This window comes from Eleginops maclovinus, chromosome 11 (genome assembly GCF_036324505.1).
Source record: "Eleginops maclovinus isolate JMC-PN-2008 ecotype Puerto Natales chromosome 11, JC_Emac_rtc_rv5, whole genome shotgun sequence".
Classification (NCBI taxonomy): Eukaryota; Metazoa; Chordata; class Actinopteri; order Perciformes; family Eleginopidae; genus Eleginops; species Eleginops maclovinus.
Genome location: NC_086359.1, coordinates 14948762 through 14974837, shown reverse-complemented (window position 1 = coordinate 14974837; position 26076 = coordinate 14948762). Strand labels below are relative to the sequence as shown.

Sequence of the window (26076 nt, the reverse complement as noted above, 5' to 3'; positions counted from 1 at the left end):
CCAAAAATAAAGAAAACAGTTATTTATCTTACACATTAACATATAGACGTATTTACATGTAATCTTGGTATACTAAAAAACAATTTACATTATACTATTGCAAAGTACTCTGAAAAATAAAATAAAATAAAATATATTCAGTATTGTTATGGCAAGTGGAAAGCTGTGTAAATACTAAAGTGAGGTACTGTTACCTTCCATTGTCTTTTCATTACAGTCCTTGAACAAATATAGTTACCTTCTACCACCGATAAAAAGTACATTAAGCCATGAAGTAGCAGTAGTAGTTAGTATTGATCAAACTGATAGTGCTGCATATACAGAGGGTGGCGCTGTCCTCCTTATACCATGTTAAGCGGCCCGCTTGTAAAACCAAAGAAGAAGAAGTACCGGAAGTACACTTGTGAACTTCTTCCTTCTCTAGCATTTGGTTTCATCAGCCACGAGTTTCTCTATCCAGCCGAAAGGAGAGTTTCTCTAAAGTGTTTCAGAAAGATGGGAGACTCTGTGAACGAGTACACAACCCGACTGCAACAACAGGTAAGAGACGTTACCTGTAAATGTAAAAAATAGAGTGTTTTACTATTAACCCTACTGCTGCATTAATGTTGCATTTTAGTCTCTTTTAGGCTCTCAACACCTTTATGGAATAATTTCTAATTTTGTTTATCTTTATAAATTCACATTCAACACATTTGAAGATGCATTAGCTAGCCGGCTAAATGTCAGGTAGCTACACCCCTGCCAAAGGTCAATTAACAATCTTAAGATTTAATGTTGATCTGACTCTCAGTAAGAATTACTGCAGTACTTTACAAAACAAAACATGTCTCACGAATACAGTTAATTTAACAGATGTTTAAGTGATGTGTTGTTTGAATAAAGTGTTCTCAATAGAGAAGAGTTTGTACGTGCATACCAGTAAATTCTCTCATAAATCAGCCTTATTAAACAATAAGCTACATGTCGTGCCCTTTAATATTCCTATATCTTGTGCAGTTCTAGTTCCTATACAAGAAAACCTTCAGGGATTAGAGGTTTTTCTGTAATTTTATTGTTTGTTGCATCAGTTGTTTTCAACTTTTGGTTTCTCTCTGAGTCAGGGTTATTGAACTTGGAACCTTATTTACTATCAGAGCTCCTCCTGGCAAGAATGCAGGAGTAGTATTTAAATACATTTAACACAGTTTATCCAGCTTTATTGGCTAAATGATACTCCTTTGAAATTCACTGTATTTAATCAAAAGTCATAGATTTTAAAGTCAGATTGAAATAGTTGAATCATACAAAGTAATACATTAACACTGCTTTGTTAAAGTTGAATTGTGAAATGTTAGCAATGATTGTTCACAGTGCAATTGCAGCTGTAAAGCAGTGATTCATTTGATGAAGACTCTGTTAGGATAAATTGTTGTTCTGTTTCAAAAATAGGTTTATACTTGTTAGTCTATTGCAGTCGGCTTGCAAGTATGAACCTCAGCTGAGTAGATGCTGCTCTTAGGAAACGGGAACACGTTATTTCACAGCAGGGAGACCGTAAAACATTTTAAGGATTGAGTTAGTTTTACAGAAATGTAAATCTGTGTGATTTTGTTTTGCTTTTCAGGAGCAGGAGATCAAGAGTCTTTCTGCAGAGATTGAGAGTCTAAAAAACCCTCAGAAGCTGAGTCCATCCCCTCGTCTGGAAGAGCTGCGGGATGAAAACGCCAAACTGAAGTATCGCCTGAACGTCCTGAAGAGGGTGAGTACACAACATACACATAAAACAACACTCACCAAATGTTCACACACAAGCTGGGACATTTCAGGATTTCTTTTTTTATTAAATTCAACCAAAAATATATTTTGTAATGGCAGGATTTTGAGAAATGTACTTATTCACATATCATAATATGTCGGCATCCTAGAACAATAGAGATATCAATTCCACAACAGTGAGTCAATGCATGTCAAAAAACAGTTTTACCATGGTGTTCAGAATTGAAATAAAACTGCTAATATATCATTAGCAAAGGGAAAACAAATTGATTTTCTCAAAATGTAATGAATTTATTGACCCTGCAGGGTCATATGGGTTTTACTGTGGTTTTATGCTTTCCACCCTTGCAGCATGACTTTAGCGTACTGTGTGTTAGATTGTAACATCACAGTTTTAGTGACTGAAATATTTGAGGTCAGTGTCAGAAGCAAAAAAAAGAACATCAAAAGCAAACTGATGTTGTAGAAAAAGTCAGGCAAAAATCACTACAGTTTCTTTCCTTTTTTCCATTTCTTCTCGAGAACCATGCATAAGAACAGTCCCGAGGCAGGGACAATTCTTCATGTCTAATCTTTATATTACTGAAGCCGATGTGCTGTGTGTCCTCAGAGCTTGCAGGAGGATAGGACGGTTCCCTGCGGTAAATCCATGACCAACATCCTCCAACGACTGGAGGAGATTTTCTGTGAGGCCATCCGTGCTGCATACCCTGAGCTGGAGAACCCCCCTCTGTCTGTCGCCTCCAGCCAGCAGCCCAGGTTTGGAGAGTACCAGTGCAACAGCGCCATGGCCATCGCCCAGGTCTGTGGAGCAGAGAAAATGACTCTGACGGCAGTTTAATCAAAGATTCAGTGAGCGTACAGATCCAGAATTTAAATGAAAGTTCCTGATTTTAGATTTTCTTAAATGCTCTTTAATTTTCTTGAACGTCTGAGCTTGTACTATTTTTCTTGTTTTTTCATTTGTTTTGAGTCTTATTTATATTTATGTTGCATTGTTGGAGGAGCCTGTGACTTAAGCTTTTCGTTGCATATCTACACTGTAGCTGTGTGTATGACAATGAAGCCTTTGATACAACAAATAAAGCTTTTAGAATAAAGGATGGCTTTCAAAGATGTGTTTAAATAGTTCCAAGCCTTTTCTTTGCAACAACCTAACAACCTTTATTTATGAAATGTAAGTTATTTAGGCACCTGATAATATTTGAAGGCCTTTCATTCTCGCTTAACCATTAATATTGTTCTGTTGAGAGCTAAAGCTGAATAACATTTTGCAATTACACTCTGTGAAATAGTTTTTAAAAAAACGTTTATTTATATATAGGTATTTAAACACATTTTAAGCCCAACTGTCTGGTGTTCCAGATTCTGAAGGCAAAGGGAGTGAAAACGAACCCCAGGGAAATTGCTCAAAATATCGTCCAGAATCTTTCCGACAACGAAGTCATCCTCAAAACTGAGATCGCCGGACCAGGTACAAAACATCTGACTCCTCTTTCAGAAATATTTTCATCCGTTGAAATAGAAACTAGAATTAAAACAATATTTGGGCAGTGTAGGCCACAATAAGTTCTATAATCAATCGTCAAATTACATTTCAGCTCTGGCCTTACATATTTAAATAATAACCAGTAAGCACACATTTTTAATGATAAATAACCACAATAAGTAAAAAAGAAGTAGTAGATAAGTACACCATGGTAAACAAAAAACCTAGCTAAAATAGCATTATATTTAAGAAATGAAATAAGAAAAAAACACTTTCATCTTCTCCTCTGATGTATTTTTTTGTGTTCAGGATTCATCAACGTCCATCTGAAGAGGCCGTATGTGTCCAAACTGATGAGCAACCTGCTGATCAACGGCGTGCAGCCCCCCCCACTGGCCAAGAAGAGGGTTAGTCACACTCCCTCATATAGCGTGACCACTGCTTCAAATTAATGTAAATCATGAGAAGAAAAGTCGTGCTCGAAACTAACTGTAAATCAGCAAAGCAGTACTGTTTGTGTATTCTCAGCCACTATTTGCCACAGATCTTTACTTGTAAACTATTCATTTAATGTTGAAAATGGAGGATTCAAATGTAATACAGGGTCCGATCGGGACGCGAACCAGCGACCTTCTAGCTCCCAAACCAAATCCCTACAGACTGAGTTTCTGCTGCCCTGATACTCAAGTGAAATCAATATTTTGTAGATGTTATGTTAAGTAAGTGATGTTATCCTCTGAGTTTATTTCAAATGTAGTTTTTTCTGCCCGGTTGGACTTCATCAACTTTTGTTTTTGGTCCACATACTTTGCTGTGTAGTTTCACAGAGCTTCTCCTCTTAGTCACATATTTTAGTTTGAGAATAGAAGCACAGACCATTTCCTTCTAAATTAGATATTTTAGAGTTTTCTTTCTCACTGGTTTGTGTTTATGATGCATTGTTTAAAACGTGTGTATGTTGTTTAGGTGGTGGTGGATTTCTCCTCCCCAAACATCGCCAAAGAGATGCATGTGGGCCACCTGCGCTCCACCATCATCGGGGAAAGCATGAGTCGGCTGTTTGAGTTTCTGGGCTACGATGTTCTCAGGTCAGTTCAGTCACTGTAACGAAAACCTAATGCATATAAATCACCATCACACACCACTGACATCACTGGACTCACAGAAATATTTCAAAGTCTACAGCCTCATTATTATCTCTGCAAGGCTGTTTAAGTCCAGGAAACATTATTGTTGCACGGATAAAAAAATTGAGACGTACTAAACCAAAACTTTTTCCTCTTCAAAAATATGTTTTCTTACTAGTTTTTGATTATGCTTTCAAATCACAGAAGTCATGATGTGGCATAAATCATAGGACATTTGAGATTCAGCTTGCTTTGAGTTGAATGCCGATGTTAATAAAGTGATATTGATTTGTGTATCATAAATACTCAGTGATTTTCATTTCATGATCAGTTTTTATGATCATTTCTCCCTTATCAACTTGTAATAGGTTAATTTTCAGCATGATACCCTGAATATTCATTCCAAATATCTTGACTTTGTGGCAATTGTGTGACAATCTTTCTCTGGACCAAAATTTGAATAGAAGAATTGTCCCACTTGTGTCTACATGTTTTGGACTTGCTTGCAGAAGAGTAAAAAGTCAGGACTACTCATGACTAATTGTCAGATGTGGATTTTAGTTTTGACACTGCTTTGGCCATTTTCAGATTGAACCATGTCGGGGACTGGGGGACTCAGTTTGGGATGCTGATCGCTCACCTGCAGGATAAATTCCCAGACTACCTCACCTCCTCCCCGCCCATCGGAGACCTGCAGGCCTTCTACAAAGTCAGTAACACGCCATCTGTTCTCCACTATTGCTCACTGTCTCAATCCTCAGGGCACTTGGGAAATTGTTGGCAAAGAATCTGAAAGGACATGTAACAAAGGGCGGGAAAAAAATACTCATAGTTGGTTATAACTTTCAAGCTGGAGAAAAAAGAAGGGGCTTAAAATAACACATTTGTAGGTGTGTATTTAAGAATTCTGCATGAATGCTTTTATCTACAAAGTCAGTTAACACAAACATTTTTAGAAGGCAGGAAATAAATGTTATGTCACTTGATGCAGGAATATTCTATGGAGCATAATGCGTGTGCAGTGCAGCACTTTTATGTGTATTTTTTTTTGTGTGTGTATATAGTGCATTTGTATAAACAGAGAACATTTTGTTCTTCATTTCTCTACACACCTCATTTACTTCTGACATCATCTTTCCACCCTACTCTTTGGTCTCTCTCTCTTCTCTGATCCCACCACCTCCTCCCCTCTCATTTATCTCTCCTCTCCTTTTCCCTCACTCAGGAGTCGAAGAAGCGCTTTGACGAGGAGGAGGACTTTAAGAAGCGAGCGTACAAGTGTGTCGTCAGACTGCAGAGCAAAGAGCCCGAGTTCATTAATGCCTGGAACCTCATCTGTGATGTTTCCAGGAAAGGTATACTGCGTATTAATGAGCCTGTTTATGAGGCTGTAATGTTAAAGGAAAAATCTTCCATTTAAAAACATAAAGCCATTGCTACTTTATCATGCAGTGCAGCTCCTGAGCTGCTTTGAATTCATAAGGACTAAATGCACTTAGACCTGCGTACACTAGGCTTTGTAATTATGCAACGACAGTTGTTATTGTTGTGTGTTTGCTGTGTCGCTTTAGAAGTTGCATTTGCAAGGATTTATTAGACGGCTTTATCTCCTTTCCTTTGGTAAAGAATTGTCCAGTATTCCCTATGCCAGGAAAGAAAAGAAGCATTGTACCACCTCTCTTTAGCGTTGATAGATTCAACCAGCTCTTATCATGGTTGCAAAAAATGCTTAGACCTTTTTAAAGGGTTTGTTAAAAAAAAAAAAGTCCTTCAACTTGGGTACAGTGTGTTTGTTACATGGGAATAATTGTTTGTTTGTGTTCATTCAGTTCCACATATTGTTTCGCTTTGTTTTCTTTTATTTGCACTGAAAACGGATGCTAAGATGGCGATTGTGTGTGTTTCAGAGTTCCAGAAGGTTTACAACTGCCTGGACATTACACTCATCGAGAGGGGAGAGTCGTTCTACCAGGAAATGATGAATACTGTGGTGAAGGAGTTGGACGAGAGAGGTCAGTGTGCGGCAGATTGACATTTTTTCTAAGGACATTTCTCAGTAGATAGTTGGATACATTTTGGATCCACTTCTAATCTTTATGGCTAACAGTACTAATTGTAAATCCTCCAATGTTCATAATACGAAAGTGTAGGCTGCAATATCCATATGTGACCACCAGGGGGCAATGTTAACTCATAAATGTCTTCCAAATGTTTTTTTAAGTCCTTTCCCCATGTTGTTTTTTTTTCTTTCTTTTTCTAATGTTGTCTAATCCCCCTATTTCTATCTGCATTGTCTTCATTCTTCACTTCACCCATTATCTCCCCTTTCTCTTCTTTACCCTCTAATCAAACTTTCTCTCTCTCATAATCCCTGTTTTTTCTTTTACTCTCTTCAATCCCACTCCCTCCCCCTCCCCTGTACACCCTTCCCTCTTAAACATCCTTCTTTCCTTTTATCTCTGTTTCTTTCTCTGTCTTTTTCTTTCCTCAGGCTTGACTGAGATGGACGAGGGTCGTAAGGTTCTCTTTGTCCCGGGTCAGCCCATCCCCCTCACCGTCGTCAAGTCGGACGGCGGGTACACCTACGACACATCGGACCTCGCAGCCCTGCGCCAGCGAATCTTCGACGAGAAAGCGGACATGATCATCTACGTCACAGACAGCGGACAGGTGGGTGGGGAGGGGGAGAGGGAATGAGTGTATAAATACAGGAGCTTGACAAAGAAACCTGAAAGTAAAACTGTAAACTATCAGGAGAAAAAAATACCAAAAGTTACAATCTTAAAATGTCTAATTAGGAGCAAAGGGATTTTAGTTTCACAGCAATTTCAGTCCTGTCACTCCTGAACTATAAGTTTGTTCTGCACGACTTCAATAAACTTTTGTTCTTAAGGGCAGAGGGTTAGAGTAAAGCTGTCTTCTGAGGTCACACCATATACCAAAAACACTCATTACAATTCAACCTGTCAGAAATATTACCAAGCTGAAAATATCTCACATTTTTTCCAAAAATGCAGAAAATAACAAGGAAGTGTGTACACTGACGCATGTATCCTGTGTTACGTTTTCACTCTCCTCAGAAATACACACTTTATTAACTTGCATGCTTTGGTTTTTAACACACTTTTGTACGCAGTTTGATGTCGCCATGAGGATTAGCCGTACTGTCTTCAGTGATCCTCTGACTTTTTTTTCCTATGACTAGCACCGTCATGAAAGTTGTCCATGATTTGTGGTTTTAAGTAAAAAAAAATGTGATGCGTAGCCGATGGAATTCCATATAAGTTAGGTTCAGAAGTTCCTGGCTCACGCACTTTGGCTTATTATAATTCAGTTTTCATTTGTCCAATATGTAGTAGCAAAATACTCGCAAACGAATGACATTCTTTAACCTTAGATGTACTTTCTTTTTATTCATTGATAATAAATGTTAGCATGCTGACACGCTAAGCTAAAGTGGTTAGCATTGTTAACAGTATACTGGTTTATACAGTGGTATGCAAAAGTTTGGGCACCCCTTAGGAAAACCACTGCATCAGTTTGTCACTTGCTGAGCTTTTGAAGCAGCAACTTCATTTTAACATATGTTATACCTTATGGTAACAGAAACATCTCAGTAGTGAAATAACTTTTATTGGTCAAACAGAAACATGTTTATGTGCATTCAAACAAAAATAGGCATGTGCATAAATTTGGGCACCCCTAAGAAATAATTCCATTAATATTTAGTATTGCCTCCTTTTGCTGCAATAACGGCCTGTAGACGCCTCCTGTAGCCACAGACAAGTCCCTTAAGCCTGGCAGGTGGTATTTTGGCCCATTCTTCCACACAAAACGTCTCCAGTTCAGTCAGGTTTCTTGGCCTCCGTGCATGGACAGCCTTCTTCAAATAAATCCATACATTTTCAATGATGTTAAGGTCTGGGGACTGGGATGGCCATTCCAGAACATTGTACCTGTGCTTCTGCATGAATTCCTTGGTGGATTTTGATCGGTGCTTAGGATCATTGTCCTGCTGAAAAATCCAACCCCGGCGTAGCTTCAACTTTGTGACTGACTCTAGAACATTCTTGTCAAGAATCTCCTGGTACTGTAAGGAATTCATGTGGCCCTCAACTTTAACAAGTTTTCCAGTACCTGTGCTAGCCACACAGCCCCATAACATGATAGATCCTCCACCAAATTTTACAGTGGGCAACAAGTTCTTTTCATTGAATGCAGTGTGTTTTTTTCGCCATGCATACCTGTTCATGTTATGACCAAATAACTCAATCTTGGTCTCATCTGACCACAGTATTTTGTTCCAAAATGCTTCTGGCTTGTCCAGATGTGCTTTTGCATACCTCATGCGACTCTTCTTGTGATTAACACTCAGGAAAGGCTTTTTGCACATCACCCTTCCAATGAGCTCTTCCTGGTGCAAAGTACGCTGGATTGTGGAACGGTGAACAACTACACCATCAGCAGCCAGATGTTGTTGTAGTTCTCTGGAGGTGGTCTGTGGCTTCTCTGTGACCATTTTCACCATCCTTCGCCTGTGCCTTTCCCCTATTTTTGTCGGCCTACCACATCTTTCCTTCACACGGACTGTTCCTGTGGCCTTCCATTTCACAACTACGTTTCTGACTGTGGAGACAGACAGTTTAAACCTGTCAGATAATTTTTTGTACCCTTCTCCTAATTTATAATGTTGGATTATCTTAGCTTTCAGGTCAGTGGAGAGTTGTTTTGAGGTCCCCATCTTGCCACTCCCTAAGAAAGAACCTAGGCCAGGCACAGCCAGCTATTACCTATGTTAAATAGCCTTTTTCATGATTGGTTCCACCTGTCTTTGTAATTGAAGGTCTAATGAGCTAATCAAAGCATTTTGTGCAGCAACCTGTCAGCTATAAATCCGTACAGGTGTTGAAATGAATGCTATTTATAAGGGTGCCCAAACTTTTGCACATCCCATTTTTTGCATTTTATTTTATTGTAATAAAACTATGTAATGCTACCCTAAGAATTTTGGTCTGGAAAACACTAAAACGTCTACATCTTTGTAGGAAAACAAATGTTGTTGCTGTGATCTTCTATTATAAAGGAAAAGCAAATTGTCATGAAATCTCAGAGGGGTGCCCAAACTTTTGCATACCACTGTATAAGCTGACAGCAACACTGAAAATACAACCAAACAGAGCATGACTGTAGTCTAATAAAGTCATCAAAAGTGTCTTAGAAGTTTCTTCACCAGGCTAAAAAACGACGTGGTCTATTTCATTAAGTCAATTACAAAAATGTAACTCGTATTATATGGATTCATTACACACAAAGTGAAATATTGCAAGCCTTTTTTTGTCTTAATCTTGATGACTACGGCTTTCAGCTAATGAAAACCCAAAAATCTGTATCTCAGAAAATTAGAATATTACATAAGACTAATAGAAAAAAAAACAAACAATATATTCTCTACAGGGTTCAGGTCAGGCAAGGTTGCTTGCCAATCAAGCACAGTAATTCCGTGGTCATCAAACCAGGTCTTAGTACTTTTGGCAGTGTGGGCAGGTCTGCTGGAAAATGAGATTAGCATCTCCATAAAGCTTGTGAGAAGAAGGAAGCATGAAGTGCTCTAAAACTTCCTGGTAGACGGCTGCATTGACTTTGGACTTTCCGAAAACACAGTGGACCATCACCAGCAGAGGACATTGCTCCCCAAATCATCACTGACTGTGGAAACTTCAGACTGGACTTCAAGCAACATGGATTATGTGCCTCTTTACTCTTCCTCCAGACTATGGAACCCTGATTTCCAAATGAAATGCAAAATGTACTTTCATCTGAAAAGAGGACTCTGGACCACTGAGCAATAGACCTGTTATTTTTTCTCCTTAGCCCAGGTAAGACGCTTCTGACGTTGTCTCTGGTTCAGGAGTGGCTTGACACGAGGAATGCGACAGTTGTAGCCCATGTCCTGGACACATCTGTGCGTAGTGGCTCTTGATGCACTGACTCCAGCCTCAGTCCATTCCTTGTGAAGCTCCCCCAAATTGTTGAATGGCCTTTTTTTTGACAATCTTCTCAAGGCTGCGGTTATCCCTGTTGCTTGAGCACCTTTTCCTTCCACATGTTTTCCTTCCATTCAACTTTCTATGAATATGCTTGGATACAGCACTCTGTGAACAGCAAGCTTCTTTAGCAATGACCTTTTGAGGCTTACCCTTGTAGATGGTGTCAATGACTGCCTTCTGGACAACTGTCAAGTCAGCAGTCTTCCCCATGATCGTGAAGCCTACTGAACCAGATTGAGAAACCATTTAAAGGCTCAGGACACCTTAGCAGGAGTTATTTAGCTGATTAGAGTGATACCATGAGTCTACAATATTGAACTTTTTTACAATATTCTAATTTTCTGAGATACAGATTAGCTGTAAGCCGTAGTCTTCAAGATTAAGACAAATAAAGGCTTGAAACATTTCACTTTGTGTGTAATGAATTCATATAATATACGAGTTTAATGTTTTTAATTGACTTTTTGAAATAAATGAGCTTTTCCACAATATTCTAATTGATTGAGCTGCACCTGTATATCACTGAACTTCGTGTTTGTTTTATTCCTTAGGGCACACACTTCCAGGTGGTGTTTGCTGCGGCGCAGATGATTGGCTGGTACAACCCTCAGGTGACCCGGGTGGAGCATGCAGGCTTTGGAGTGGTGCTGGGGGAGGACAAGTGAGTTTGAAACACACAGCTGACAACAAACACAAAGCAGGCCGGCACAGTCTTTATGCTAAGCTAAGCTAAGCGTCTTCATCTTGGTATTGAAACCAACCATCAGCGCAGTAGCTCCCTCTGTTGGTGTACACATTTTTCACCTTTCTTTTGCGGATAGCCTTTCCCCTTCTTTGTTGATATTAGACATGGAGATTGAGGTCAGGTGTTTGTGAAGTTTTGTGTGTAAAGTGTTGCAAATTTGCACTTGTTAATAACTTTATACTAATTGAGAAAGGACGAGTTTACAAAAAGGGCTTTTTTATAAATCTGGAAGGAAGCAAATAAGCATATCTCCTAAATGTCCCTTAAAAACAGGTGTTCGTATGGAACTTAAGGACATGTGCTTAAAGATGAATCCAAAAATCTGTCAGTTGAATCTCGTTCAATTAATTTTGAGACTCTACAAAAATAAAACGCTTAATTGAATTGTGAAAATATAAATAAACAACGCATGTCATATATAGATAAATAACATATGCACAGAGCGGTCGTCTTTCAATCTGAAGGTTGTGGGTTGGATCCCAGCCCGTGCGGTCAACATGTTGATGTGTCTTTTGGGCAAGATACAGTGTGTGAGTGGCTCCCGATGGCTTGGCCAACGTTGTGTGAATGTGTGTGAATGCAAGGCAAGGCAAGGCAAGTTTATTTATATAGCACCTTTCAACACAAGGCAATTCAAAGTGCTTTACACAAATTAAAGACATTAAGAGCATAAATATATAAACAAATGTCCTTTAAAAACAGTTTTTGAAAAGCAAAGAGAATAAAATGAACATAAAACATGAAAAACACAGGTTTAAAATACATGAATAGAAGGTACAGTGAAATGTTAGACAAGAAGAGAAAAGAAAAGCGGTGGCAAAAATAAATGTTTTCAGCATGGATTTAAAAGTAGTAAGAGTAGCAGCCAACCTGCAGGGTTCTGGTAGTTTGTGCCAGTTATTTGGAGCATAATAACTGAACGCTGCTTCTCCATGTTTAGTTCTGACTCTGGGGACAGAAAGCTGACCCGTCCCAGAGGACCTGGGAGTTCTGGATGGTTCATAATGTAGCAGGAGATCTGAAATGTATTTTGGTTCCCAAACCATTCAATGCTTTATAAACCAGCAGCAGAACTTTGAAATCAATTCTTTGACAGACAGGAAGCTAGTGTAAAGACTTCAGACCTGGAGTGATGTGATACACTTAGTGATAGTGAGGACTCGAGCAGCAGCATTCTGAATCAGCTGCAGCTTTCTAATACATGTTTTAGTGAGACCCGTAAAGACACCTTTACAGTCTACTGAAGATAAAAGCATGGACACGTTTTCTAGATCCTGCTGTGACGTTATTCCTTTAACCAGTCAAGTTCCTAGAGCAAGTGGTACTGCTCTGTATGAATGGGTGAATGACATGTAGTATGTTAAAGTGCTTCGAGGGGTCGTAGAGACCTGATAAATTGCTATTTAAGTACAGTCCATTTAGAAAGGCACCATATTTGACATTTCTCTCAAAGTGATACAACACAGTGAAGCCCAGGAGCTTATTTCCATGGTACACACAGTGTTGATACTGAGTGCGTGGAAGGTCTGAGAGTTCTCGCTGCATGCAGACCAATAACAGCTTAACACAGATCCAAATCACCGTCATCAGAGCAGAGAGCAGAACACTGAAGCTCCTCCACCACCGCATCACTATAATCATCCCGATGTCCTTCACTGTATCTTTATCACCACTGCTCTATGTTTTTATTGCATTTACTATCATGCATAAAACAGGGGCTTTTACTACACGACTGCATAAACAAATAAACAGGAAGATATACAGCTGCCGCTACAGACAGTGTTTGAACTGGTAAGGGTGCGAAGCTGTTATCACTCAGCATGTGAGAAGGAACAGGACTGGGAAGTTCTGCAGTAGGTGGATGGCAATAATTCAAGTTAAGCTTGCATTTGAAAGATGCTTTCATCTTAAACTCAGAAAAGAATTGATGAATCCATTACTGAGGACTGCGTCATCTTTTGATTCACTTTTGAAGATGTACTTATTAAAGGATAATCGTCGCCTGGTTGCACATTATCCCTCTTATTACTCGGCCACACACTAAATTAACCAAGGACTCACGATATTAATTATTTGACATCCAACGCTTTGTCTTTCAACCTCTTTCCTTCCCTCCCTAGATTCCCCTTAGGAATGGTCATTATTTGACTTAGCAGCAGTGGGTTATCGAGTATTAACAACCTCTGAAATGTCCATGACCAATCAGAATCGAAGCGGTGTAGTAACAAGAAAGAATGTGTCCAACAACAATATGTTTTCTGACATATATTCTGTTTACAGTTGCTGCTTTTTGGCCTTTGGTTGCCATCAGTGACAACCACATTTTAATATATACTCAATAGACAGCAAACCGCGTAACATGCATCCCAAATAAATACATTTTGAATAATTGGCAGTTCAGTCAGACAACTCACGTGTTTCATTAATATGTTTATTAGAAACAGTATATAGTTTGAGTTTGGCGTCTAGGCTTGGGCCTCATCACACACATATTAACATAGAACATTGAGTGATGATTAGTTAACGATCCCCCGAGCCTACAGATGGAAGCTGGGGAGGAAGCTGGGGTGGTGGTGGGGCAGGCGAGTATCGCCAACGTGAACGCAGCAGCAGCAGCAGTGAGGTGAACACATTAGCAGCGTGGAAACAGCAGCAGTAGATGCAGCAGCAGCATTAGTGAGGCAGAGGTAGGCGGATCCAACAGCTTAAATAGAGCGCCGGATTAGGAGACTATGTTTGGTTGGTTGCAAGAGTGAAGAGGGGCGTTATGTGCGAATGTATCATTGGTTCTCGAGTTGACTGCCTGAACTAGCTCGCAGGCTTCACCCCATTAGTGATATATAAATATTGCAAACAAATATGCCAATTGATTCAGTTGACAATAAACTGGAAGAAACAAAAAAGGTCAAAAGACATTTCTGAAGTCTTGGGAGACATTCATTTTTGAGGGATCTGTGAGGAACATGACAACAGCTGGTATTTTATACACCTTAAAGTGAGGGTGGACATGTGAAGTGATGAGACTGAAGATTCAAAGTATCTAAGATACCATTTAAAACAAATAAGACATGTGTTATGGTTCTGAAATTAAGCTCCATTCTTTTAATGCCATATTTCCATTATGAATAACTATGTTCTATCTTAATAACTCAAAATATAGGATGGCTTAAATGGCTACCATATCATTAGTTTGGGCAACCAGAGGCTAATTTGTGGTTTCCAGCCTTAAAACACTTTTAAAAGTAAGTGTTGACCTCTATATAATAAGAGTAGATCAAGTTTCAGTCATTAATACAAACACTAAAGTAGCCAGACCACATTCAGCAGATTTTTGAAGTCACATCACGCGTGTCATTTTTGTTTGTGTTTTGCACTCGTTAATTAAAAAGGAGGAAACATTGGTTGAAAAGAATGTTTGTTAAGCAAAGCCGGCCATCTTCCTCCTACACAGATTCAAAATGTCATTTAGCTGAATCGCAGATGAGAGTAAATTAGATTCAACAATACCAGCTGAAAAAACAGCTTGATGATGATATAATGATATTTTACTTCAAAAATCAGAAAAGGGAAGAATAAAGGCTAGTATCAGTCAGAAGTTATAGAACCACATAGTTGGAAACGTAATTATTAATCCTCTTTCAAATATCTTTGTCTGTAATAAACACAAATAACAGTGCCTGAAAGGAAAAATCTAATTTCATTTGAATGTTTAGAGTTCACATTCCCAAATCCCTGCTGTTACCTTGATGAGTGAAATGGATAAAAAGGATGGACAAATGTCTGAAAGTATGACACAAGTTATTATAAACTGGTAGAATAATTTAAAAAAGCATGTTTGACCAGAGCATATTTTTCCATCCCAAGCATTTGAACTCTCCATCCCCTGGTTTTTACTTATTCCCTTTTTATTGTAAGCCCTAATTACTGTGCGGCCAATAGGTGAGCGCGCCCTGTAATTTGAACACTTTCTGTCACGCTGTTGTTTTTTCCTAATCAATCGTCCGGAGCAGGAGTGCCAGGCCCGGGCAGGGGGTTGATGTTCCGCTTCAAAGAGGCCATAACTAAGTGCTACTAAACGCCCCACAGTAACATGAGGGGGCGTAAATTGGCCCCACAATGTCTCCGCTACTCCAAACCCCATTAGAAATTTATCATGCTGCTTTCATAATTGCTCATCCAGACAATAAGGGCTTAAAGCAGCCACAGGGGGAGTTGTTATAGCTGCAAGTAAACAGGGTGAAAAAAAGAGGGGGGGGGGGGGGGGGTAATTAAATGTTTGGCTCATGTTCTTCTTGTTCTGCTCATCTGATTTGGTTGATTGTACAAAATGCTTCGCCCCAAGTTGTCAGCAAGCAACTCATAATTACTGCCGGCAGAAAGTCAAATCTCAGTATCTGGAAAGTTCTGTGTGGGGGGGGGGGTGGTTGTGTCACAAAAAGTCACTGCAACATCTCATATTCTTTTATTTTGTCTGTAAGTTTTAGGATTTATGCGGATTCCTGACCAAAAGGGTTTAACAGTTAGTTCTCATTGACCTTTTTCTCAATCAAATAATCAAATTGTGTCAGGGGGCTTTACAGTGTGTAGAGCTTCCCCTTTAGACCCCCGCATCATAAAAGGGAGAACTCCTTTAGAAACCCAACAACAAACAAGAAAAAAAAACTGAAAACGAACTCATGGATAGCAACGATGCCCCAGATTCTGAGTTAGAAACATGCATTAAGACAAAAAAGCACACAGATGCAGAGAAAAAGAAGTAGCAGAAGAGGGGAAAAGTGAACGTCCCCCAGCATCCAGCTCTTTAGCTGCATGACTAGGGGCTGGTTAAAGGTTAGCTTAATCCAGCCCTAACTGTAAGCTCTTTATCCTTGAATTGTTTCCCAGGAAAAAGTTTAAGACCCGGTCTGGAGACACGGTGAGGCTGATGGACCTGCTGGACGAGGGACTGAAGAGGTGCATGGACAAACTGAAGGAAAAGGAGAGAGAGAAGGTGAGAATTGGCGTCATGTCTTTAACAACAAGGCCTGCTGCACTGGGTTTCCATGTTACCATCCGGAACCAAATGGAGAAAGATTCCGGTAAAACAATTACGTGTATTCAACTTCAAAGCAATAGATTGGAAGGCTATATAAAGAACGCCTTCACCGAGATATGGATTTATATTTCTTTAGACGGTATTTTAATTCAAACAAGTCGTGTATACTCGTTCTTATCGCCAAAATATAAATTAATATTAAGAAAACATTGTTTACCACAAATATTTTCACTCTTTAAGCCTGCTTATTCCTATAGAAAATTAAATTGGAGAAAAACTATTTGTTAACAAACCAAAATACATAAAGGCCTCTCTTGCCCGAAACATTAACATTTGTATCTATTTAAATATATGTTCAGCCTATTTATTATTACCCTATTGTGTTGTGGGGGTAATATTTTTACAGGACATTATGACAGGTGAGATTTAAATTCAACAGATTTATCCGGTAAACATTTGGTAACTACCGGCTAAAAGAAACAATGCAGCTGATGGAGGAAATTAAGGAGCAGGCACACCCTCTATCGCTTTCACTATTATTTGAATATCTGGCTTTGTATCCCGTCTCCCTGCTGATTTACAGGGTAAGTGTTTTGCTCGGCTGCATTTCCCGTCATCATTTTGCGAGGATATGAATCTCATAGCCACTTTTACTTTTGAACATCATAAAAACAAAGTTGCTGTCTGCGGTAAGACACCATCGCTGTCTCATAAACTGGAAGAGAAAGGTGACATTAACAAAGGGCAAAGACATTACACATAATTTAATTTTACCTTTAGTGGTGTCTAGCCATGCAGACAGCTTTGGTTTTATTTGTCCCGGTTTTTAGGATATTACCGTCTGACATTTGTGCCGCCAACCCATTTAGTGGAGTTCATTTGTGACGCTCACAGAATCATGAAACCATTTCTTTCCATTACTATCTTCATTTTATTTTAGATGATCCATATATAACTACTTTATAATTACAACCTTTTTTAGACTGACTGCGCTTTCTTACTTTCGGCATGCGCCCTCAAACCAAAATACAGATTTCCCCCGTAGAATTTGACATTGATGCAAGAAAACAATATTTCCGTTGGTCTAAAACGGTAGAATTACTCAAAAAATATAAAAATCGTGTCAAATAGACTGTCAGACAGCATGGACAGCTTTGTTTTTATTATTATTATTATTATTATTATTATTATTATTATTATTATTATTATTGTTGTTGTTGTTGTTGTTATTAAGAAATTAAATTACATTGTTTCTTTTACCGTCCTTTTTTGAATGTATTTGTTCTTTGAGGTGCAATATATGAGTCGGCAGCTTTAAGATATGAAGAATCTATTGTTATTAACTGTTATTTTAAGCATTATTTTTGTGGCCGGGGCTGTTGTTTTGGCCAGAATTGACGTAGCGCCCTCATACTATATTTTGCTAGAAAAACCCTGCTGTTAATGAATCCAATGAGATTGTACAGTTTTGTTTTTACATCATCTTTTTGCACAGGAAGAAAAAACTTACAAATAAAATAAACAATGAAGAGAAACACAGCTGCAGCACCTCAGGAGATGTTGTTTTTCAGTCAGGTCATTGGACATTATTTAAGATCTATTAGAATCCTTTTGAATCTATATGTTGTTATTGAAAAGCAGCCATTTAGAAAACTGTCAAGTTAGCAGCTCATTATTTTTTCCACTTTCTCATTGGTACAGAATGAGGATGCTCATTTGAAAGTAATGATCATCTGACTCTACCGTAGCCATTATCCTTCTCGTGCTCACCCTGCACCAAGAGATGTCTGATCACACCAACAGACCGCCATATCTCAGATTTATAAAAAGATGCCACCAGGACTTATTTTCTTCTGATCTGCTGAGCTCTGAGGACAACCGGACTCTGATTGGTCTCTCTTGAACATCTTGTGGTTTTGAACTTATAGTGGCACCCACACTCACGTTAGTTCTTCTCTTCCTCCTCTTCATCATTTCATCATGCTCCTCTTTTTCTTCCTGAATTCTGTGTGGGCTTTAACTTCCTCGTGTCTGCAGCCACACTCAGGCTATTTCTGACTAAAAGATAAAAACTGGAAATGGATTATAGTTGTCAGTGATAAAACCCTCGTCAGCTGAATGCATTAAATGATCAAACCTCATTAAAATGACCCTAGGACCATAGGAAGATCGGTTTTTGGCTAAATGTATGATGAGATAATGATATTTAACTCCAGTTCAGAGTATGTGTTGCCAATGGTTGCTCGAAATAACAAAGTAATCAAAGTATAATTTAAGAAAGAATATGAAGTACTTTGAGCTCAATACTATCATCAGCATGCTGACTTTATATGGGCAAGTGGATCATCCAAATTCCCGTAAGCACATGTTAAAACTATTATTCTATGTTAGTTATTTTGTAGCTGCCTAAGACTGTCTACATACTTAATATAATATCTTTGTTTGGTACAGATCCTCCTAAAAAATCACATCATGATCATCTAAATATATTCCCCAATGATAATAGGAATAACGTTTAAAAAATCACAATTCCGTTTTATACCTTAAATCATATCAGAATTGCAATATAAGTCAAAAATAATCGCAATTAGTTATTGTTCCCTAATCGTGCAGCCCGAATGGTAACATTATGAGGCTAATGGGAATATCGTTAGTATCGCAAGAAGTTTGTCATAAATCAAAGTATTAACCAGATTATGCCACTTGATGGAAAGTTCAGGATCTCCAAAGTCATTATGATTAATCTTTGGAGAACATGGATGATACCGCAACTTAAGTACCACATGTAACAGCAATTCATCCTGTATTTTTGGTGGTTTCAAGCCGGAGCAAAGACGAACCAACATTTCCGACCATAAAGCCTCACAGCTGATATTTATCTTTCTTGAATTCAAGCTTTTGTTGCAGCGGAGTTTCCACTGAACTTCCTTGAAGCCTGGTGTTGTTTGTTTCCTCTGACATTTAGCTCATGAAATCATCAAACACCATTTGTTGTGTCCGAGATTTCTCCACAACCACCTTCTCTGTAGCTTTTCTTCCAGGGAAGGCTTGATATGAGTGCATTGTGTTTCCCCAGCAGCTCCCTGACTCTCACTAACAAATTACCCAAACTCAGAAGCTGGTATCTCCCTCATGCAACACGAGTTTTCGTACCTGCAGCTTAACTTGAGCTTGTTAAAAAGAAGTGTATGTTTTAAGAAAGTTGTATTTGTTCACCTCCTTACCTCAGATTGATTCAACTTTTCTGGATTCAACCTAGAAAGTAGAAAAACTTCATTCATCCCCAGGCAATCGTTGGCCGCTGTTTTCCCTTTACTTCACACAGCGCATCCTGGCAGCTTCTGCTAATTTGAGTGTATGCACCTTCTGATGTTGAGGGGTTTGTATTGGGAAACTAGCAGAGAGTGGAAAACAAGGGTGAAAAAACAACAGAGCCTGACCCGGTTAAGTATTATCTGGAGTACTCGGTGCAGTGTAAACAGTGGGTGACTTCCAGTTGAACTACAATGATTTTAATGCTGAGAAGGTTCTGGTGCCAGCACAGTCTCCCTGCAGGCCCTTCTTTCCCGGTGCTGTGCTGTATGTCTGGGTCGGTGCCCGCGCCTACCACCTGCTAACCCTGCCACATTTAAACACACCGACCCCGGCTTCATGAACCTCTAACGCTGCGGATACCATTAGTTTGTTTTAGTTGTAGAGTACACACCTTTGTTCTATTTTTTAAATTATTTACTCCTCTGTCCTATTTCTTTTTTATATTTTTTAACCCTGTGAGTGTTGTCTTAAAAATCCCTGCCCTGTTGTGTAGTACTGTCGCCTGACCTCTTTGCTCCTATCCTATCCCTAATCAGATAATTGTCTAACTGATAAATTAGAAGCAGATTATCCTTTATCACATATGATTTGCTTCCAGCTTGTCAAAGATCAGGATTTCCTGCTTTATATTTGACACAAAATCTAATTTCTTGTGTTTTTATGACTTTTTATGAGACAAATAGATATTATGAAGGCCTCAATTTGGTCTCTGGGAAAATAATCACGATTTTAAGCAAAAATTACAATAAGAACAGCTGAAATAATACAATAATTTGATAAAAATGAGTGGATCCCAAAGACTTTTGGTCATGTCCCCCCGTTGGAAGCTGAACATAAGTTTAAAGTATTCGTCCGTACCCCTCTCAATGTTAGCTGTACTGGAGAAATGCAAAAGAAGCTCAGTTTAATTTTATTCAAAGGACATTATCAAGAACATGTACTGCAGTTCTTTTAATGTGGATGATTTTCATTAGTTTCTACATATGGAAAATGAAAGTTGAATATGTTGACTAAACAAATTGTTTTGAAGGCACTTCTTCTAAACAGACAGTGAAAAACACATTCTTCACATTTTGGATTTGACTTGAAAAGCAGTAGCACTTCACTTTGTTTGAGAAGCTAAGAGCAAGGAGTGATTGGGCATTTCGCTTGATAACTTATACAAAGATTAATGCTGATGAATTTCTTGAAAAAGACCTAAAGCAGCTATTCCTTTCTCCGCTATACTAACAAGTATCATGCTCATTTCGAGGCCTGGTACATCTTCTTCTTCTGTGCCATAGAGCTCTATTGTTGTCCAAAAACTATTAAAAACGCATCAATGAGCCGCACTGTTGCACTGGACAACATGTTCCTTCATTACCATAAACACACACGCACAAAATGTGGTTTATTTCCGAGTAAATCCTACATATACTGTCTTGCTGCCCCAAATGCTCACTGAAGCACCAAATGCGTATTAATCAGTTGTAGGAAAAACGTCCCAGCAAATGCACTATTTCCTCCAATTTGAATAATTCCCTAAAATGACACTATACATTTGTCTCACATCATGTTCTTTTCTGTTATTTCCTGTCATGTTTTCTCTGTTCCTGTCATGTTAGCTACTTAGCCGTGTCGTGTCAAATTCTTTAAAGTAATAATATATGACGTCCTGTCCCTTAATTATTTGTGCTGTCTGTTTGACAGAAAGTTTTTGTTTTCCACTTGAATCACCATCATAAAACTTTCTTCCTAACTCTTTTCCCTCCCTGTGTTATCAGACACACAGATTCAGGGGGAAGGCGATGACTTAATAAGTCAATTTAATCTTTGCCTGAGGTTACTAAATTACATTCTTCATCATTTGGATTAAATTCAACTCACCGGTTTTACTATGAGCAGCATAAGGTGACGCAGCGCCTGCAGTAATTACTAGATGATAAAAGCTACAGAGTTATCAGAATATTTAATGCCTTAAGGATAATTGTGTGAGAGAGTAGGGGGGGTATGTAGATGAAACCTCACTTTTCCTAAATTGTCTTCCTGAAGGTCCTGACCCCCGAGGAGCTGACCAAAGCCCAGAGGTCCGTCGCTTTCGGCTGTATCAAATACGCCGACCTCTCCCACAACCGCTGCAACGACTATGTCTTCTCCTTTGACAAGATGCTGGACGACCGGGGCAACACGGCCGCCTACCTGCTCTACGCCTTCACCCGCATCAGGTCAGGGATCAGTCCGACAACCACTCAATAAGTGATATCGATTTAAACGTTCGGCTTCCCCGCTGAACATGTTTTTCTAGCTGAAGAACAATTCTGATTGGAGTGAGCTAGCTCAACTACACAAAGTATGTTGAAAGTTGAAAGGAGTTATTTTACCCTCCTCTCCTCCACTCTGCCTCTTTGGAGAACCTCCTACAGTAGCGGTATACTTTCATTATCAGATCAGCCTCTCGTGGGAGTTTGTGGCAAAGGATTAGTCTTTGGGGTCTTTCCAATCAGCAAGACCCCATTTCTCCCCGGCCCTTATCCCTGCATCGAGTGACTGTGTCCTGGCTGCAGAGCACTGCCTTGTCATTTACCCGGTGTGTGAGGCTCAGGGTGGCACGGAGCCCCGGCTGAGATTGATCTGCTTTTTTTTTCAGCAGTTTCCGCCCGAGAGGATTCGATGTTCCTGCGTTTAGTCAATAGAGCCCTCACTGGTGGCAGCTGGCCCCATGCTGCGGGTGTTCAAGTGTCAGAGAAAAGTCAGGAAAAAGACACAAACACTCATAGACCTCAGATCAACTGGGGGCACGCTAATAGAAAAAATGAAGAGCAGAACAGCAGCCACATGCACAGTACAGGTGCAAGCATTCATTTCAGTTATCAGCTTTTTCTTGTTCTTCCAATTAAATCAATAGAAAGTAAATGGAAAATTAAGTAAATGGAGATTCTAAAAGCTGTTAAAGGTTATATAATATTGATAAGCTTTATTTGTACAGCACTTTTCATGCATCAGACGCAGCTCAAAGTGCTTTAACAAATTAAAAGACAACCACAGATTTACATGCGGCAAAAAACAACAGAAACATGAATAAATGATATATAACAGTTTAACACTTAGAGATACAGCGGAAAAGGTATGATAATAAAACACAATGAAATGGTAATCCCTCTCGGTAAAATAAAGGAAGAAAAAATCAATATATCTGATTTAAATATAAATAAAATTTAATTAAGACAATAATAATAAAAATGTTCACCAACCCAAAATGGTCAATATCTATAAAAAAGATAAAAGCAGCATTAGCTGATCCTGTAACATTTCTGCTTATATGACATGTTTTTTTTAAATTGCTGCTATTGATTTCCTACAGGTCCATCGGTCGCCTGGCTAACATCGACGAGGCGGCGCTGAGGAAAGCAGCGGAGACCACCGAGGTGCTGGTGGAGCACGAGGCGGAGTGGGAGCTGGGGAAGTGCATCCTCCGTTTCCCCGAGATCCTGCAGAAGATCCTGGACAGCCTGATGCTGCACACGCTCTGCGACTACCTTTACGAGCTCGCCACCACCTTCACCGACTTCTACGACAGCTGCTACTGCGTAGAGAAGGACCGGCAGACAGGTAAATGACATCAAGGTCAAAAGTGCAAAAAGAGAGCAGCTCAATCTTCTGCTGGTGGGGGAACTCAGCCAATTAACGGGAGGTTTCACCGTGAGAGGCTTTCCACTAAACGCCATCTGAACACTGTTAGCACTCCTCTCGTTCCTGTTAGCATTCTGTCCCTGCGGTGCGCTGGAGTGCTACAACTTCAGCTTAGGAGCTGCTTAATTATGCTAATTCTCAGTTAGCGCTGTGGGAGTAACTCCTGCTGGAGGTTATTATTTTCCATTATTTTGCTTTGTTAGAAAAGCGCATAGAAAGTGAACAGAGACTCGGATCACAAGACTGACTCGCTCATGCAATAGGGGCTGCACTCAGTTTCAGTCGTTGGCTTAACATACTGCACATGTAGACTTCCTTCCAAGGGTTAAAGTTAAGAGCTCAACAGTATTTCTACCGTACTCACTTTAGTTGAAGTCTCTCGTGATCAAAACACAACTTTGTCTACGTACAATAAGCCACATTACTGATTACACACACAAAGTTATTAACGTGTGTTTTTTTCTAAACTGCTGGATGAGTGATAAAAACAATTGTTGGTGGTTGTTTTGTTTTTGCAAAAGGTTACATAGTACAACAAATCACAAGATACAAGATTTTATTCTAATCCAACAGATATGCAACACTTAAAAAAAGGGTTTAATACTAATATGTCTTTCAAATACATTTATTATACATTATTTCACATAACTATGACTATGAAGGTATAAAAAGTCAAATTATTACTACAAACATGAAGGAATCACCAGTTTATTCATCTATCTTGTATTTTTAGCAGCTACTTTTAATGCCATACAATGTTTCTGTGAATCACTGTAAGACCAGGAGCTGAATCCTAACGGGGCCACCTGTAGAGCTACTTAAGATGTGAATACAATCCTTTTCCAGAAATAAAAAACTGAAAAGATAAATTGAAGAAGAAAAAGTGTTGTGTGAAAAACATACAATATTACCAACTAATCGCAAAAAGCGGAACATAAAACTATATGTCCTTTCAGTTTTTCAAAAAGTAAGGACATAAGGGATTGGTTTTTAGCCTCTCTTATCTTTTTAGAAAAGCTCTCTGTGTTGGGCTTGCCCTCCGCTTCAGCAGCAATCTGTATACTTGAATGTGTCTGATTGTTTGTGAAAATTACCGACTCATTTTGCTGTCTGTCAGAGATCATCAACGTCCCGCCCCTTTAACAGCCCGTCTATTTAATCCACCCTCCGTTGCTCATTACACACTTAATTTCTATTGGATTTCTGCTCCGCGTAGCGATTTGTCCTGATGGGGTGGACAGTCATGGATGTTGCGTGTGTTGATGCAGATGTCCGGGTCATCGACTTTCCTTTAATGCTGTGGTGTGTGCTGCAGCTGTGCGATAAACGTGACCTCTAACCTTTTCATGTTTGTTCTTATTTTTCTGTGCTTCTACTCTGACTCCACCTCCATTCCTCAATCGTCCTGGCTTCTCTGTTTAGTTTCTGTTGCTTCTTTTTTTTTTATCTCCATCAACTCATCTTTTATGTCTGGTTTGGTTCTTTTTGAGGCAAGGCAAGCTTATTTATTTAGCACATTTTTTAACACAAAGCAATTCAAAGTGCTTTTCAAAATAGCACGCCAAAGAAACTGTTTATTTCAGAGCCACACAATAAAAAAAAACTGAACCAAAGTACAAAATACAAGAAAATAAAGTTACGGTGCATTTTGAGATGCGAATAATGATTTGATTTATTGAAAAGCAGTGGCAAATATCTGTCTGCTGTTATGTTCATTTGACACACAATTCAGACTTAAGCATCAGCCTGATGCATTGCTGAGGCGTTCTGTGTATCCGCATGAAACAAGATAAGCTAGATTTCATTCAAATATTTGAATCTCAAATGATGGTCAGAGGAAACATATAAATTGCATTTTTAACATTTTCATAATTTTCTGTAGTATTCATGTATCCTTGGAATCTGTGTTTGTGTCTGCAGGTAAGGTGGTGAAGGTTAACATGTCGAGGATTCTGCTCTGTGAAGCCACGGCGGCCATCATGGCCAAATGCTTCGATATACTGGGCATCAACCCCGTCGGGAGGATGTGATGTAACAGTGATTCCCCCCCGCCCTTCATCTCTCCATGTGGCTTTTTTCTGCATCCACATCCATCTGAAACCAGAGCCGGAGAAGTGACGACGACCAACAGTACACATTCTCGTTCACACATCCAAACTCACTGGACTTTATTAAATAAATATCCAGAAAGGTATTATATTCATGCAGGAAGGGAAAAAATAACCTGTGTTAATCCCATCATGAACATCTCATGTGAAGGATCCTGTTTTTATTAAAGAACCAAAACTAAACCAGAATATCACCCTGTCTGCTGTCAATTATTTTCAGATGATCTTACTTTAAAGCCAGAACTCATATTGTTAAACTATTGTCATGCAAAAAAAAATGCTAAAAACGGACTCAACTATCAGAGATAAGTGAGCAAAGGTGACCCGAGTCACTTCCTCCTGAACTGGCCATGCTGTGACTTATTTTGCACCTATTTGTAAGCCAAAAAAAACCTCATTGTTAAGTCAAATGTATTCTCCGCTGTCAAAGGGCTCCTTTCTTCTTAGGAGTGACAGAATCATCTCTGCTTTGAGAGTGAGGCATTACAAATGCACACTCCTTCAGAAGATGCTGTAAGGCTGTCTGGAATGGATAAATATAGAGAAAAAATGTGAGGGCTAAAGAATCTCTCCCAAGGTGCTTCATCATTACCACAAAAAAGTGTCTTCTTAGGAAGAGGTTCAGGATAGTTTTTTTTTTTTTTACCAGCGCCCCCAAATAAAGGTTATTTTCGCAATCGATTAATCAATTGGTTGTTTTGTCTATTAAATACACTGACATTCCCCGTCACAGATTTCTGTACTCGATATTCAGTTTATCATAGGCTGCAAATAAACAAAGCA

General features: G+C 39.1%; 1 protein-coding gene across 1 annotated transcript; it reads left to right on the top strand.

Annotated features, from left to right (window-relative positions):
- Positions 1–395: 395 nt before the first annotated feature.
- Positions 396–25482, top strand: rars1 (arginyl-tRNA synthetase 1). The gene is made up of 15 exons (XM_063894290.1): positions 396–540; positions 1607–1741; positions 2369–2560; positions 3124–3232; positions 3557–3654; positions 4214–4335; positions 4963–5083; positions 5600–5729; positions 6282–6386; positions 6866–7044; positions 10973–11082; positions 16051–16156; positions 21548–21720; positions 22857–23104; positions 25106–25482. The coding sequence occupies exons 1-15, from the start codon at positions 496–498 to the stop codon at positions 25213–25215; spliced, it is 1983 nt and encodes a 660-aa protein (XP_063750360.1). The 5' UTR covers positions 396–495; the 3' UTR covers positions 25216–25482.
- The last annotated feature ends 594 nt before the right edge of the window (positions 25483–26076 follow it).

Bases quoted from the DNA above. Each gene is read 5' to 3' on its own strand.
- rars1 (XM_063894290.1), top strand. From the start codon at position 496: ATGGGAGACTCTGTGAACGAGTACACAACCCGACTGCAACAACAG. The intron at 7,045-10,972 runs GTGGGTGGGGAG...TTTATTCCTTAG, and splicing joins ACGTCACAGACAGCGGACAG to GGCACACACTTCCAGGTGGT. The intron at 16,157-21,547 runs GTGAGAATTGGC...GTCTTCCTGAAG, and splicing joins AGGAAAAGGAGAGAGAGAAG to GTCCTGACCCCCGAGGAGCT.